This window comes from Nuphar pumila, chromosome 10 (assembly GCF_984573655.1).
Source record: "Nuphar pumila chromosome 10, dmNupPumi1.hap1.1, whole genome shotgun sequence".
Taxonomy (NCBI): Eukaryota; Viridiplantae; Streptophyta; class Magnoliopsida; order Nymphaeales; family Nymphaeaceae; genus Nuphar; species Nuphar pumila.
In genome coordinates this window covers 3,519,660-3,536,103 of record NC_143258.1, presented here as the reverse complement: position 1 = coordinate 3,536,103, position 16,444 = coordinate 3,519,660, and the positions used below count along the sequence as shown (strand labels likewise).

The following is a 16,444-nucleotide window of genomic DNA, read 5'->3' as shown; positions in this document are numbered from 1 at the left end:
AGAGGTTCACATCTTTGGGACATTCACAACCATGAGTTATAAAAGTTGTACTTAGGGGTGTCAACAGGTCGGGTTTGGTTCGGACCCAGGCGAATCTAGACTCAAACCAGAGTTGAGATGATGGTAGCAGGTCTGAACCCGAGTCTAATTGGACACACCGTAAGAGAAACCATTCCCGGATCCTATAAGAACTCCATGAACCAGATATTCTTTCGTGTGTTACTTTCTCTCTCCTCATTGCCACAGGAGAGAGAGAGAGAGAGAGGATGCCGTTCGTAACGAGGCCTCTCCGGCAAAAGGATTATAGAGTCATCCCTCCCCACTGCCCCATCGTCATCGACAATGGCGCCTTCAACTGCCGTATTGGGTACTCTCTCTCTCTCTAGGGTTTCTTCTCTTCTCTTCGCTCTCCTCCTCGCTCTCTGTGATTTATCACACACACACAAACACCCACCCACTCTGTTTTTGTGTGTTGATGGCAACAGATTTGCGGGAGAGTCTGATCCCAGAATCGTCTTCCGCAATGTACTTCAGAGGCCGCGCCACAAAGCTACAGGTACTCACAAACCCCCAATTATTCCCTCGCTATTAGTTTAGGGTTTTCGAAATCACCGAACCCTCAATTTCCATTGCGTCCTTTCTTTCGTAGCTTCTTCTACGGAGGATTGGTGAAGAAGTGTTTGTGTGTGAAATCCTTTTGTTCGACAGTGAATTTTCTTGATTTCGTGCTCGTTTTCTCCTTCTGTTAATCGGTTCGGTTTTAGGCGAGAGTGTTAGCATCGTCGGCGACCACGATCCGGCGCTCATGAAGTACTTCGACTTCACACGTTCGTCTCTCCGGTCCGCCTTCGACTCCAATGTCGTTTATCAGTTCGAAACGATGGAATACGTAAGCTTGATTTTGCCTTTGAATTTCGGTTTACTTGTGCTTTCTTTGAGATTCTTGCTTTTTTAGTTTACGTTGTTAAAAGTACCATTTGGATGGAGGTGTCTCGAGTAGACGTATGTAATTTGTTGGGGCTGTTTCTTTTGTATCATACGTTTGTGATTCTGATCATTAGCATTGTCAGAACAAAGTGGTGCATCGGCTTTGTAATCACTGTTATGGATATGTGTTGATTAATATGTCTGGCAATATGTTGGCAATGTTTGATGCAATGTTGTGAGAAGCGTTGAGACGTAGGGTAGGGCTCCACCAAAAACTGAAGTGCCTCGAGGCATAAAGAGTAAGCCTCAAATTTTTTTTTAAACTAAAAAAATTCCTTCAAAAAATATTTAAAAATACAAATAAATGAAAAATTGCTTTATTGACGAAGAAACAACCAATGAGAAATAGAAAATCTCAAATAAATTCCGACAAATATGAGATTAATATGTAAAAGTAACATTAATGTGTATATTGATCTATGTAAGTATCTAAAAAATAAAAGTAGGCTAGGCCATCTCAAATTTCATTAAAGAGTATCTGATATCTATCCAAATTTATGTCACATAGGTGCGGGTGCGGGTACGGGTGCGGATGTGACGATGCGGCATTTCAAAAAAACTTGGGTGCGGGGAGTGTGTATATATATATATATATATATATATATATATATATATATATATATATATATAACAGTTTTAAGTTAAGACTACGTGTATTTGTGTGCATTTATGTATTTATATATATAATATAGATAAAAATGGACTTTATTAGGGTTAACATAATCTACTTTTGGATAGAAATGTACCTCAGTGTGGTTGACTGCACCTAACACAAAGAAAGCTATGTCCAAGTGTCGCACCCGTCAGGGTGCGATGCCCTGTTAGAAGAGTCCGTGTGACATAGATCCAAATGCATATCAAATGAATTTGAGATTGTTACTTGAAGAGATGAAATAGAAACATTTAAGCAACTTCCACAAGAAAACATATGGAACAAAGCAAACTTTAAATGCAACCGATATGAATAGCATGACAATTATTTGAACAACAATATTACTGCATCAATATAATTTTTAGAAGGGTTAGCTGGTTACATGGTTTATCCCTTAAGTGGGAAAAATAGTTCAGTGGGACAGAGCAAAGTTATTTTCAAAACTGTGTTAATTTTTAAAAAGGTTAGATGTCAAAAAAATGTTAATTTTCAACTTGATGAATAATAATAATGTCGGTCGTCTAACAAGAAGGACAAAGCATGTGTTTGTATTGCGTGTGTGTGCAGCCAAAGAGGGAGAAGCAGAGAGAGGGAGACAACGAGAGAGTGAGTGGGAGAGACAGAGAGAGAGAGTCAACGAGAGAGAGAAATAGAGAGAGAGGGAGACACAGAGAGAGAGAGTCAACGAGAGAGAGAAATAGAGAGAGAGGGAGACAGAGAGAGAGCGAGAGGGAGAGACAAAGAGAGGGAGAGCGAGAGAGGGAGACAACATGATAGGGAGAAACAGAGAGAGGTAGACCGTGAGAGAGAGGGAGAAACATAGAGAGGGAGACAACGAGTGGGAGGGAGACAATGAGGAGGGTGAGAGAGAGGGAGACTTACCGACTATGTCACATGGGTGCGGGTGCTGGTGCTGGTGTGGGTGCGGGGGTGCGGCACTTTCAAAAAACTTGGGTGCGGGGTGCGGCAAAAATATAAAAAATTATATATATATATATATATATATATATATATATATAGTCCAAAAGTTGGACATAAATGACCCTGGGTGCGTTGACTGCATCGGGTGCGACGCAGGTGCGGCACCTAGTTGAAATGTCCTTGTGACATGGCTTACCCAGAGAAAGAGGGTGAGACCTTCTTCTTCTTCTTCCTCCTTTCGGTAGAGAGAGAGGGAGACAACAAAATGGAGAGAGAGAGAGAGAGAGAGAGAGAGAGAGAGAGAGAGAGAGAGAGAGAGAGAGAGAGAGAGAGAGAGAGAGAGAGAGAGACCCTAATTAGTCGGGCCTCCCCCCTTTTTTGGGTCAAATGGGGTCCCCCATTTGCCCCGAACAAAATGAGGCACACTCCTTAGGCTGAGGCGCACCTCATAGCGTATGAGGCGTGCGGCTTGTATGGTTTGTGCTTTTTATGTGCGCCTCGTGGCCAAAGGGCTCTCGCCTTGTGGTGAGGTGCACTTTTTGTGCCTTGATGCACACTTTTAACAACACTGATGCTGACCTTAAGTATTGGGAAAATGATTAGTGGATTAAATGAATAAGTTATAGTGTTTTTGTTGAGTATTATGCTATTATGTATTTGTCTCATATATATGATCCACACTATTTATTTTTTATTTTTACTCTCTTTTATTTTCTTTTCAGATCCTTGACTATGGTTTTGAGCGGATGGGTGCAAATGGCCGCCGGGTAAGCTTTTGATTATTTAAATTCTATCCTAAAATCTTTTTGTTCTTATTGTATGTAGCTTGTAGGATCTTCTTGAAGATACTAATGGTGCACACTGCACACTTTTTGAATATGCTTTGCAATAAAATTACATTGAATTAGCTGCATGCTGCTTGTGCTATTCCTTGTTTTACTTACTGCTAGGATCACCGTCTGTATTTTCTACTGTAAAGGCCTCTTTTGGACTGTAGCTGTCAGGCTTGCCTGGCTTTGCATTGTAAGGGTTAGGGTCCATTCTGATTGCAAGTTATAAGTTTCCTTATTGTTCTTATGTTAAAATTGAGGACAGAGCAGGTGGACCATCCTGTCCTAATTACAGAATGTGCATGCAATCCAGTTCATTCCCGCAGTAAAATGGCTGAGCTTCTGTTTGAGACTTATGACATACCATCCGTAGGTATAATATTTGTTTTTTTTCTTTATGGACTTGAATTATTACTTTTTTTCGGCATATATTTGATGTACAATCTGCCCTTTTTCTTTGATGTGTGTGGCACTCCTTTTTTGCTGCTTAAATATGCGAGTACCAGCTGGAACGTTTAGGAACCTCTATCCATCATCTCTCTCAAGTCATTTATCTTGCTCTTCATTTGACACATGCTTTATTTTGACATCTTGGATTGCAGCTTTTGGTGTTGATGCAGCATTCAGCTATAAACATAACCAACAATTAGGAATGTGTAATAATGATGGAATTGTTATATGCTCAGGGTTCACAACAAGCCATGTTATTCCGGTAAGCTTCCGAACCATGATATAAATTGGTAGGTGTAGGATAACTATGTAGATTTCAATTCTGATCCAGTAAATCTGAAAAAAAAATGACAAAGAAGTTTTATTTGGATTTAAGTCTTACAATTAAATCCCGGTGGTGTGGGAGCGTGCATCAGGCAATGGAAAGATATATTGAATTATACACAATGATTTAGGTCCATGTAATCATTGGTATGAATCTTTGGAAATGCTATTTTCAGATGGTAGGCAAACTTGTAGTGAATACAAGTGCATCAAGGTGCCTAACCTGACTAAATATATTCTATGCTTTTGCATGATACAATAGTTACAGAATGAATAAGAAAAGGGGCAAGTGCATAGTGCATTTGACATTGTGTATACACACACTCTTCCCTGTACTCCCTCTTTCCAAAATCCTGTCTCAACTTTGTTGAGGTTTATGCCTTTAAACATTATGTTTACAATTTGAGGTAACAGAGGTATATTCATCACACTCTAGTTGATGGGTTTTTGCCTTAAAAGAAGAGGTATACACCTCTGCCATTCCCTATCTGCTTATGGAAACTGACAATCTCTGTGACCTATCCTGTCTTTATAATGTTATAGGAATGGATATCTGGCGGGGCAGCCCGCAGGCTGGGCCTTGGCCCAGTCCTCATTTTTGAGGCACATCTGGGCCTTAACTGGACTGGGTTAAAAATAGACATGGGCTGGGCTGAGCTGGCATGTATCTTTCTCCTTTAGAAAATGAGTTGGGCCCATGGCCCAGCCAAAAGGTCTGGGCATGGTCCATTGTATCATGTTTATTTAGGTTTAGGATGCAAAAATTGGAGACTTTTGTCCTTAGGTATCATCTTTTTTTGTCTTTGAAGTTTTTGAAAGGGATGTCTTAGAAAATTATTGGGGAGGTTTTTGTTAGTTGATTTTAAAATTAAACTTGTCTCTGTTTCTTTGACAAGGATCATAGAATGCGTGTCTTTTGACTATTAGTTCCAACTTCTGAGGTTTTTCTGGGAGGTAATTGTTACATAGATGTGTGTGACACAGGTTTTGGCTTAGAACTGCCTTTCATTCTAGGATTTCTCTAAATTTGGAAATCACCATTTAGTAGGTTTCCCAAACCGTGGTTCAATTCAATCAAGTCCATAGTGTCTACCAATTTTGCCATATCTAAGCAACGTTGATTCTAGCACTCGTGTATGAAATAAAAGTCAAAGGTTTCAAGAAGAAAATGGTCCTATGTGACCATGGTTTTTGAGAACAATTCCCAAGACCTCATTGGGTTGCTTGGTGGAGACAAAAAAATGAGCAGATTTCTTCATAGGAGGATGTATTTTGTAATGAAATATGCGGAAGGATCCAAGAATGCTAAAGCATTCACTATGTCCCACACAGACAAATGCAACAAGCATAAGAGAGGAAATCCACTAAGGGATATACGAAGGGCCTTATAAAAAGGCTACACACATGAAAAATAATATCACTATTATTGAAGAGGAGCTCCCAAGAGCAATACAACATACAAGGGGGGGTCCCCCTATTTATAAGAAAAGGAGACCAAAGGGGCTCCCAATAGAGTCGTTGGGAGCCCCCAACGGTCACAATTGTGACCGTTGGGGGCCCCAACGACTCCATTGTGGGGCCCCTTTTCGGTATCCCAAAATACATTTAAAAATTAAAAAACAAAAAATAAAAAAAGAGCGAAATAAAAGAAATAAAACAAGTACCCCTATTGGGTACTTGTGAAAAGACCATAATACCCCTATCGGGTATTATGGTGAATATACATCTATATTTATATATAGATGTATATTATTACATATGTTTTAACACCCCCCGTCAAACTTTATGGGGGAATGACCGAAAGTTTGCCAAGAAGGAACCAGAAGCGGGGAGCAGACAGGGCTTTGGTAAAGAAATCTGCAAGTTGATATTCTGAAGTGACATATGGCAGTGTAACTGTCCCACGAAGATATTCATCACGTACATAATGACAGTCCATTTCAATATGTTTAGTCCTCTCATGAAAGGTGTGATTGCTGGCAATGTAGATGACACTTTTATTGTCGCAACAAAGCTTCGAAGCACCAGTAATTTCGACTCCCATATCTTGAAGAAGACTTCGAAGCCACACAAGCTCCATTGTAGTAGTTGCCATAGCCCTGTATTCTGCTTCAGTAGGAGACAATGAAACTTTATGCTGTTTCTTGCACCTCCAAGCAATTAGCGAATCTCCTAGGAAAACACAAAAGCCAATAATTGAGATTCGATCATTTGGGTTTCCTCCCCAGTCAGCATCAGTATAAGCCAGTAAGTCTAAGGAAGAGAGTGAGGATAGGAATAGCCCTTTAGTCAAAGTATTTTTGATGTATCGAATGATCCGGAGCACAGCACTCATATGCACAGATGTAGGAGCATGCTGAAATTGACTTGCAAAGTGTACAACATGAACAATATCCGGCCTGGTGATAGTCAGATAGGTGAGGGAGCCTATGAGTTGTCTGTAGGGCGTAGGATCATCCAGCAGAACTCCATCCTCCAGTCGTAGTTTAGCATTGATAACCTCGGGAGTCTCCACCTTTTTGTCATCTGAAATCCCAGATTTGGAACATATGTCTGCAGCAAGCTTCATCTGTGACAATATATACCCTCGAGGAGAGTATGCTACTTCTATACCAAGAAAGTACCTGAGAAAACCCAGATCAGACATATCAAAATTATGTTTTAACATATTTTTAACATTAAGAATACCACTTTCATCATTGCCAGTGATGATCATATCATCAATATAAAGCAGAAGGATGATGATACTATTACCTGCACGTTTAACAAAAAGAGCAGTGTCAGTATAACATGAGCGAAATCCCAATTGTAACATGATAGCACTAAATCTATCATACCAAGCCTTAGGGGCTTGTTTAAGACCATATAAAGCTTTTAATAACCGAAGAGTTTGACCTTGGTTAACACTAATTCCCGGCGGAGGGTCCATATATACTTTTTTATTCAACTGACCATTAAGAAAGGCATTTTTAACATCTAATTGGAATATAGGCCATTTCTTAGATGATGCTATCGCTATTAAAGTTCTAACGCTTGTCATGCGAGCCACGGGGGCAAAAGTCTCCTCATAATCGATGCCATACTCTTGTGAATATCCCTTAGCAACTAATCTAGCTTTATAACGTTCTAGGGAACCATTACTTTTTGTTTTGACTTTGTAGACCCATCGACATCCTATAGCTTTTTTAGTTGCGGAAGGTGAACTATTTCCCAAGTTTTAGCCTTATTTAAAGCATCTAGTTCAACTTTCATTGCTTCAACCCAATGAGGTATACCTTTTGCTTGATTATAATGGGAAGGTTCATAGTAAGAATGCAAGGCTATTAGACAAGCTCTATAGTTAGGTGAGAGAGTTTCATATGAGACAAACCTATTAGGTGGAATTGATTCTCTAGAAGAACGCCTAAGGGAGGTTTCTTCTAGGGGTTCATTAAGCCGCAAGAATTTTTCTAAAGCACTAATAGGTTTGGCTTCCTCACGCCGAGTGTATACTTGGAGATTGTCACCATTAGTTGGTGATACATCACTATCATGAGAATCATGAGTATTTTCTAAAACTTCCGGATGACTCAAGGAGTCATCATTTGAATCTTCTAAAAGATCATTGATAAACATATAATCAATTTCATTTGGTTTTTCCAATATTTCAAATCCATTTTCATCTTCTAAAAAGGTCACATCTTTGGAGACAAATAATTTATTGTTTTTATGGTCAAAGCATCTATAGCCCTTTTGATTTTCACCATATCCTAAAAATACACATTCTATTGCTTTAGGTGACAATTTATCTCTTTTATGTAAAAGAACAAAGCATTTACACCCAAAAATACGAAGACGATTGTAGTCGGGTGTCATATTGAAAAGTTTTTCATAAGGAGAGATATTGTTCAATTTTGAAGATGGCATCCTATCGATTAAATAGGTGGAGGTTAACACGGCTTCGGCCCAAAAACTTTTAGGAATATTTTTAGAAATGAGTAAGGATCTAGTGGTTTCCAAAATATGTCTATGTTTTCTTTCCGCTAGACCGTTTTGTTGAGGAGTTCTTGGACAAGATTTTTTATGACAAATGCCATGTTGTTTTAGATATGATTGAAAATCATTTGATAAGTACTCTCCACCCGAATCAGATCTAAGAATGGATATTTGACTTTGAAATTGATTTTGAACTTTTGCATGAAATTCTTTAAAGAAGTTAAAAACTTCCGATTTAAAGTTAAGAAAATAAATCCATACATATCTAGTATAATCATCAATAAAAGTAACATAATACGAATAACCACCTTTGGATAGAACCGGAGATGGTCCCCAAACATCGGAATGCATCAATTCAAAAGGTCTTGTTGTCACAAAGGTTCTAATAGGAAAAGGAGTAGACTTCATTTTTCCAAAAATGCAATATTTGCAATTGATATCTTTTTCTTTACAAAACTTGTGTCCAAAAGGAAAAAGATACATTTTAGAGTAACTTGGATGTCCAAGCCTTTTATGCCAAGTTTCAATATTTTTGTCTTGGACATAAGTACAAAATGAGGTATTTGGAAGCATTAAGTTATCCATAAAATAAAGGTCTCCCTTCCTATGGCCTTGCCCAATCCGCTTCCCGGACCGGAGATCCTGCACAAAGCACCCTTGGGATAAGAAAGATATTTCACATCCATGGTCGGCTATTTGAGAAACGGAAAAGAGGTTAAGATTTAATTTTGGAACTATTCTAACTTTTGGAACAAGAAAATTTTGAACATTTTTAGAATCAAGAGTTCCAACACCATTTATTTTGAGAAAAGTTTCATCGGCCGTAGAGACACAAGATATTTTTGAATTAGTGTGCACATTGGTTAGTGCATTTTCATGAGGAGTCATGTGAAAAGAGGCTCTGAAATCTAAAATCCAAGAGTACGTACCGGGAGGTGATGATGAGGCAATGGCGGCACCGGAGGTGGAAGAAGTAGCCTTTAGAATTTGTTGGAGAGCCAAGGAGATTTGTCCAAGAGTGTCTTTGAGATCCCCGTTCTTGCCGTCATCTTCTTTGGTGGATGATTCTTCAACGGAAGCCACCTTTGGCTTGAATGCTCCATTTAGCTTTGGGCAAACAGGTTTAATATGCCCCGGCTCATAACAATGATGACATATAATCATTTTTCTTCCACCACTCCCTTGCTTACCAAAATGAGGTGGTTTGTATGTTTTGACATGATTGCCGGGTTTAGATACGGCAAGAACTTCATCTATGCTTTTACCCATATTATGCCTAGTCTCTTCTTGAGTAATCTCGGCAATAACCTCTTCTAAGGGAGGAAACGTAGATCTATGGAGAAGTGAGGATCTAACTTGTTCAAATTCGGGACGAAGCCCAAATAAAAATTGAAACAATCTATCTTGTTCCATTTGTTTTTGTCTTAGTACCACATTCTCCATAGACACCCATTTAGGCTCTAAAAGAGCCAATTCATCCCACAAAGGATTTAGAACACTATAATAATCTTGTATGCTCATGTCACCTTGTTTTGTGGTTCTCACTTTTTCTTGCAAAAAATAAGCTCTTGCAAGATCCTTTTGGGTAAACATACCCTTCATAAAAAACCAAGCTTCATTTGCCCGGCGGAATTTTGCAATATTTGCATATACCTTAAGTTCAACATTATTCATAAACCATGCTAGGATTTTTGCATGGTTGCTCTCCCAATCTTCCATTTGGTGATGATAATCTTCAATAGCCTTGAGACGAGCATCGCCTTCAAGAGTTTTCTCTTGATTTTCTTCCATCTTTGTGAGCTTAAGTTGGGGTTCCGGAACGGTTCCCATTACATAATCCCAAAGCTTCTTGCCTTTGAGATTATTCTCCATTGCGGATGCCCACATCATGTAATTTTTCCCATTGAGTTTGAATGATAGATCGATCTTGACTTCCATTGCTACAAAATGGAGGTGTGAGAAAAAAAAGAAAGTAGAGAGATACACGATTTTACCTTAGAAGATCGTATGGCTCTGATACCATGTAATGAAATATGCGGAAGGATCCAAGAATGCTAAAGCACTCACTATGTCCCACACGGACAAATGCAACAAACATAAGAGAGAAAATCCACTAAGGGATATACGAAGGGCCTTATAAAAAGGCTACACACATGAAAAATAATATCACTATTATTGAAGAGGAGCTCCCAAGAGCAATACAACATACAAGGGGGGGTCCCCCTATTTATAAGAAAAGGAGACCAAAGGGGCTCCCAATAGAGTCGTTGGGAGCCCCCAACGGTCACAATTGTGACCGTTGGGGGCCCCAACGACTCCATTGTGGGGCCCCTTTTCGGTATCCCAAAATACATTTAAAAAATAAAAAACAAAAAATAAAAAAAGAGCGAAATAAAAGAAATAAAACAAGTACCCCTATTGGATACTTGTGAAAAGACCATAATACCCCTATCGGGTATTATGGTGAATATACATCTATATTTATATATAGATGTATATTATTACATATGTTTTGACAGTATTTATCAACTCTTTCTGTATGATATCTACACAAACTGTCCTTCCTTTATCTGACTTGTTGCCGTTGCTCATCTTATTCTGATCATCCTTTGAATTATGGCACCTTTTCTCTCTATTCTGTTGATTGTTAAGTTATTTGTGTCATTAAGGCTTCATACATGACTTTGAATCTATCATGACTCTGGATTAGAAACCAAGCCAGGGTAGCTTTTGGTTCTATATTCATCTTTTAATCCAAGTATGTTTCTAGCTACATATGAAAAGGTGGACAAGGATGTCCATTCAGTCTTGGCATGGTAATACTAAACACATTTAGAAGCGATGGATATCAGGATTTTACATGCAAAGACTAAAAATAAGTGCCTTGGCTTTTATCTGGGGCCATGTTAGACAGAATCAATTATAACTTATGAATTTAAATGAACCTGAGCCTGGTATCCAATCAAATAAATCTGCAGTCAAATCCATGTATTCAATAATTCTTTTTTCTTTGATCCATAGTAGAGGTCTATGTCACGAAATGGTACGGATTCTAATGCACTTCATGATAAACTCCAAGAATCAACACATTATACATTTGGACACAAACCTAAGAGTTAAAAGGACACACATGAAAACGTGAATGAATAACTCTATTCATAATGGACATTAAAAATACAAAAAGGAAAATTACATTGATGAATGAAAAACTCTATTCATAATAGTCACTAAAAATAAAAAAAGAAAATATATTTAAACCTCACTGCAAATACACTCAACACACAAACCTAATACTATTACATTACTCTTTCATCCCTTACACATCCACACACACCCTTATTTATAGAGGAGAAAAAGAGGAAGAAGTAAGGGAGAAGTTCTCTCAATATCTCTATATACATACGTGAATATATATATATATATATATATATATATACACACACACACACACACAAAATGATCCATTAATCTTAACACCTCCCTTCAAACTTACAGTGACTCACTGTAAGTTTGCAATTACAAATAAGTAACCCATTGCATAGAATATCATTATTTGTCTTCATCAAGTTCTTTCATTCGTTGCTTTCTTCAGGAGGTGTTCTTGATCTTCAGACATATGCTCTAAACCATTCTTTAGGATTTTCAATATCATCAAAGCTTGAGAACCTTAAAATAGAGCTCACAAAATTTTTTAACTACACACACACATATATATATATATCATAAAAAGATTTCAAAAAGATTATTAATTATATATTATGAAGAGAGGATGGCCAAACACACCAAAAGTACAATGCATAGAAAAAACATTTACTAAGACAATTTACCATTTTTCAAAAGTTATTTGAAAACTTCATTAATTTTGAGAAATCATAATTCTTAATAAGAAAACATAAGTGCATAATATCAAAATGAGAGGTATGCATAAAATATCTAAAAGATAGGTTTATAAATCATTACTCACTTTAAACATTCATGAAAACAATGCATCATTTAAAGTCAATACACATATTTATAAAATGTATGATCATTAAAGAAATAACTCACAAAAGAGTTTAAATCACAAAACATTTTTACACAGCGGAAGACAAGAAATAATTTCAATTACTCAATAAAGATTTGAGAAATGCTACATAGTTCAATTTCATTTTAGAAGTAATATACCTAAAAAGGATCACTTATGGACCACAGAGTCAATTTGCAAGGTAAAATAATATATCCTTCGGATGCTTAGAAAGCAATATAAGCAAAAATACAAAAGTGATTGTAACGAGGATCAACATAAATGCAAGAGGAGAATCCAAGCATCAGTAACACTATATTTAGTGCTAAAAAGCATTAATTCATCAACAGGTAATACAAAGTGTCAACAGTCTCAAGAGCATAACAAATGCACATAATAGCCATTATAGGCACATCCAACGCAATATGTAATTCTACTAATGAAATGTTTTAGAGAAGCATTAGTCAAACAAAAGGAAGAACATGAACAAGAAAGTGCCTACTACAGGTTTACACGAATAAAAGCACAAAGTCCACTTATATGCTTGAGAAAACAAAAATTAAACTATTGCAGAATATGCAAGACAGAATAAATCATGCAATTGAATCATTTATAAGGCAAGGTGCATGAAAATATTTTTAATAACCATTTCTCGTGCAATAGCAAATGGGTTTAGAAAAATACAAAGAGATTTAAAAAAATCTTATATATCAAAATGAATGAAATTTCAAATCAAAACACTAGTTTGACCATCAGCAACAATCACCTCACTTGACCTCCAATCCTCAAAAATCAAGTGTATCAATGACTAGAACAAGAGCATAGACATAATGCCACTAAAAGGATCAAAGACAAACACGAAGGTGTGTATAAACATATCTTCTCTACATATAATAACACTCAAAACAAGTGTATCAACGACTAGAACAAGAACATAATCACACACAAAGGTGTGAACAAATATTTCTTGTCTACATATAATGACACTCAAAACAAGTGTATCAACGACTAGAACAAAAACATAATTACATTGCCAACAATGAGCTAAAATCACATAATGACACTTAGATAAGAGGCATAATAAAAGAGAACACAATAGGTAAGAGAGCTTGTAATGAAAATACACTAATGTCACAAAAAAATATCAATTTTAACAATCTTTCGAAATACCATGGTTTCAAACAATAGATCGCCATCATAGATAAGTAGAGTTATAAGCATCCATAATAATAACAATGGCCATATAAGCAAATGAGGGGTAAAACACACTCATAGAAACCAAACTTAATCACCTACCAACTATGTAATACAAACTCTTCTAATGGGGCACTGCACCCGCGTCGTACCCGCACCCATGCGGGTGTGACACTTGGACACAACTTCCTTTGTGTTAGGTGAAATCAACCACACTAAGGTCCATTTCTATCCAAAAGTAGGTTTATTTAACCCTAATGAATTTCAGTTTTATTTATATATATATATATATATATATATATATATATATATATATATATATATATATATATATATATATATATATACATAATACACTGCCGGTCCCAAGCCCGGATAAAGGAGGAGGGTTGCGGTAGGCCAGTGACAACCAACATAAAAACTTAGTCATACCCTATGAATATGAACCAATATGAGAATTTCGTTGGGGCGTTCCCTACTGAGCGACGCGTTGTACTCTATAGGCCCGGAGGCAGTGATAAATGGGCAAGGGTTGCTAGGTCGGCGCCCGGAAGTGACGCGTCACACCGACGCCTGGGTGTGGTGTCAAATAGACAAGGGTTCCCTCACTTTGTTGGATGGGTTGGGGTAAAAAAGTTAGTCCAATACCATAAAATTAGGTTAGCCACTTGGAACATAGGGTCTTTAATTGGTAAATTGGTAGAGTTAGTAGATGTTATGTGTAGGAGAAAGATTGATATTTTATCTTTACAAGAGACCAAATGGGTAGGTGAGAAAACAAAAGTGATAGAACCTTGGGGATATAAGATTTGGTATACATGAATAAATAGGAATATGAATGAAGTAGGGATTGTTATGAGTCGTGAGTTTATAAATAATATAGTTGAGGTCCGTAGGAAGAGTGATATGATTTTACTTATTAAATTAGTATTAGGTACGGATATTATTAATATTATTAGTGTTTATGCACCTCAAGTAGGTTTAGTTGATTTCATTAAGCGTCAATTTTGGGAAGATTTAAATGGAGTAGTACAAGGGATATCTTATGAAGAAAAGCTTTTCATCGGTGGTGACCTTAATGGACATGTAGGCATTAGTAGGGATGGATTTGAGAGTATCCATGGAGGCTATGGTATAGAAGAAAGAAACGAAAGTGGAGAAAGGATTTTAGATTTTGGTTTGTCCTATGATATGATCTTAGCAAACACTTGGTTTAGGAAGAGGGAGTCTCACCTAGTAACATTTAAAAGGGGGGTTAATACGAGTCAGATAGATTTTTTCCTACTTAGAAAGAGAGATAGGGGTTGGTGCATCGATTGTAAGGTTATACCGGGAGAAAGTGTAGCTACACAACATAAAGTCTTAATTTTAGATCTTAGAATTAGATAATACCGCAAAAGGGATAGACATAGGATAGATCCTAGAATTAAGTGGTGGGCACTGAAAGGAGCTAAACAAGGAATGTTTGTAGAGCAGGTAGTTAAGGAAGCTGATTGGTGTCTCGACGAGGATTCAAAATCAATGTGGAATAAGATAGCGGGTGGCATGAGAAAGGTGGCTAAGGAGGTATTGGGTGAGTCTAAAGGCGGTGCACCGCTATGTAAGGATACATCATGGTGGAACGAGGATGTCAAATTAGCTATTAAGGTTAAAAGAGAGTGTTATAGAAATCTAAGTAAGAGTCGTGATAATGAGAATTTGGAGAAGTATATGATAGCAAAGAAGGAAGCTAAAAAAGTTGTTCGAAACGCGAGGGCTAAGGTATATAAGGAGGTTTATGACAAGTTGGATACCAAAGAAGGCGAGAAGGATATTTATAGGCTTGCAAAGATGAGAGATAGGAAATCGAAGGATTTGGGTATGGTTAGATGTATCAAAGATGAAACGCAAAGGGTTTTAGTCAAAGATGAGGAGATTAAGGAGAGATGGAAAGATTATTTTGATAAGCTATTTAATGATAGTCATGCTCAAGATCTTGGAGACTTCTCCATTCCTTTTCATGAGATAAATCGTGACTTCATGCGCAAGATTCAAAAGAAAGAAATTGCAGAGGCTTTGAAGAAAATGAAATCAAGAAGGGCAGTTGGCCCAGATGGTATACCTATCGAGGCTTGGAAATGCTTGGGAGAGAAAGGTTTAGAATGGTTGACAAATCTTTTTAACTTGATTTGGCGAACAAATAAGATGCCTAATGAGTGGAGGAAGAGTACTTTGGTGCCTTTATATAAGAATAAGGGTGATATACAAGATTGCACAAACTATCGTGGTATAAAACTCATGAGTCATACTATGAAACTTTGGGAGAGGGTGATTGAGTCTAGGTTGAGGAAGGTTGTCATGATATCGGAGAATCAATTTGGTTTTATGCCTGGAAGATCAACTATGGAAGCTATACATCTTCTTAGACAACTTATTGAAAGATATAGAGAGAGGAACAAAGATTTGCATATGGTTTTTATTGATTTAGAGAAGGCATACGATAGAGTACCTAGGGACGTTCTCTGGTGGACAATGATGAAAAAAGGTGTTTCTCTCAAGTACATTAGTATAATTAAAGATATGTATGAAGGAGTAGTAACCAATGTCCGCACTTGTGGACGGGTGACAACCAATTTTCCGATAACGGTTGGGTTACATCAAGGATCTGCTTTAAGCCCTTTCCTATTTGCGATAGTGATGGATGAGCTTACGAGATCAATTCAAGAAAATGTACCGTGGTGTATGTTGTTTGCTGATGATATTGTTTTGATTGATGAGTCTAGAGCTGGGGTTAATGCTAAGTTAGAATTATGGAGACAGACATTGGAAGCTAGAGGTTTTAAGTTGAGTAAGAGTAAGACTGAATATATGGAATGTCGGTTTAGTAAGCAACGAAGTAGTGATGGGAGTGTAGTGAAGCTTGGTGAGCAAGATATACCGGTGAATGATTATTTCAAATATTTGGGATCCATCATTCAAAAGTATGGAGAAATTGATGGAGATGTAAATCATAGGATAAAGGTTGTGTGGCTGAAATGGAAAAGTGCTACTGGAGTGCTGTGCGATCGTAGAATGTCATTGCGGTTGAAGGGAAAGTTTTATAGGACGACTATTAGACCCGCTTTACTA

General features: G+C 37.3%; 1 protein-coding gene across 2 annotated transcripts in view; it reads left to right on the top strand.

Moving 5' to 3' along the window:
• Window positions 1–220: 220 nt before the first annotated feature.
• Window positions 221–16,444, top strand: part of LOC149823279 (actin-related protein 5-like) — a 33,375-nt gene continuing 17,151 nt past the window's right edge. For both annotated transcript variants that reach the window (XM_090018748.1, XM_090018747.1), the window contains exons 1-6: window positions 221–367; window positions 486–556; window positions 765–889; window positions 3,283–3,327; window positions 3,661–3,763; window positions 3,993–4,102. In XM_090018748.1, coding sequence (XP_089874874.1) covers window positions 267–367; window positions 486–556; window positions 765–889; window positions 3,283–3,327; window positions 3,661–3,763; window positions 3,993–4,102 — 555 coding nt within the window. In that variant the 5' untranslated portion in view covers window positions 221–266. The remainder of the gene's footprint in view (window positions 368–485; window positions 557–764; window positions 890–3,282; window positions 3,328–3,660; window positions 3,764–3,992; window positions 4,103–16,444) is intronic.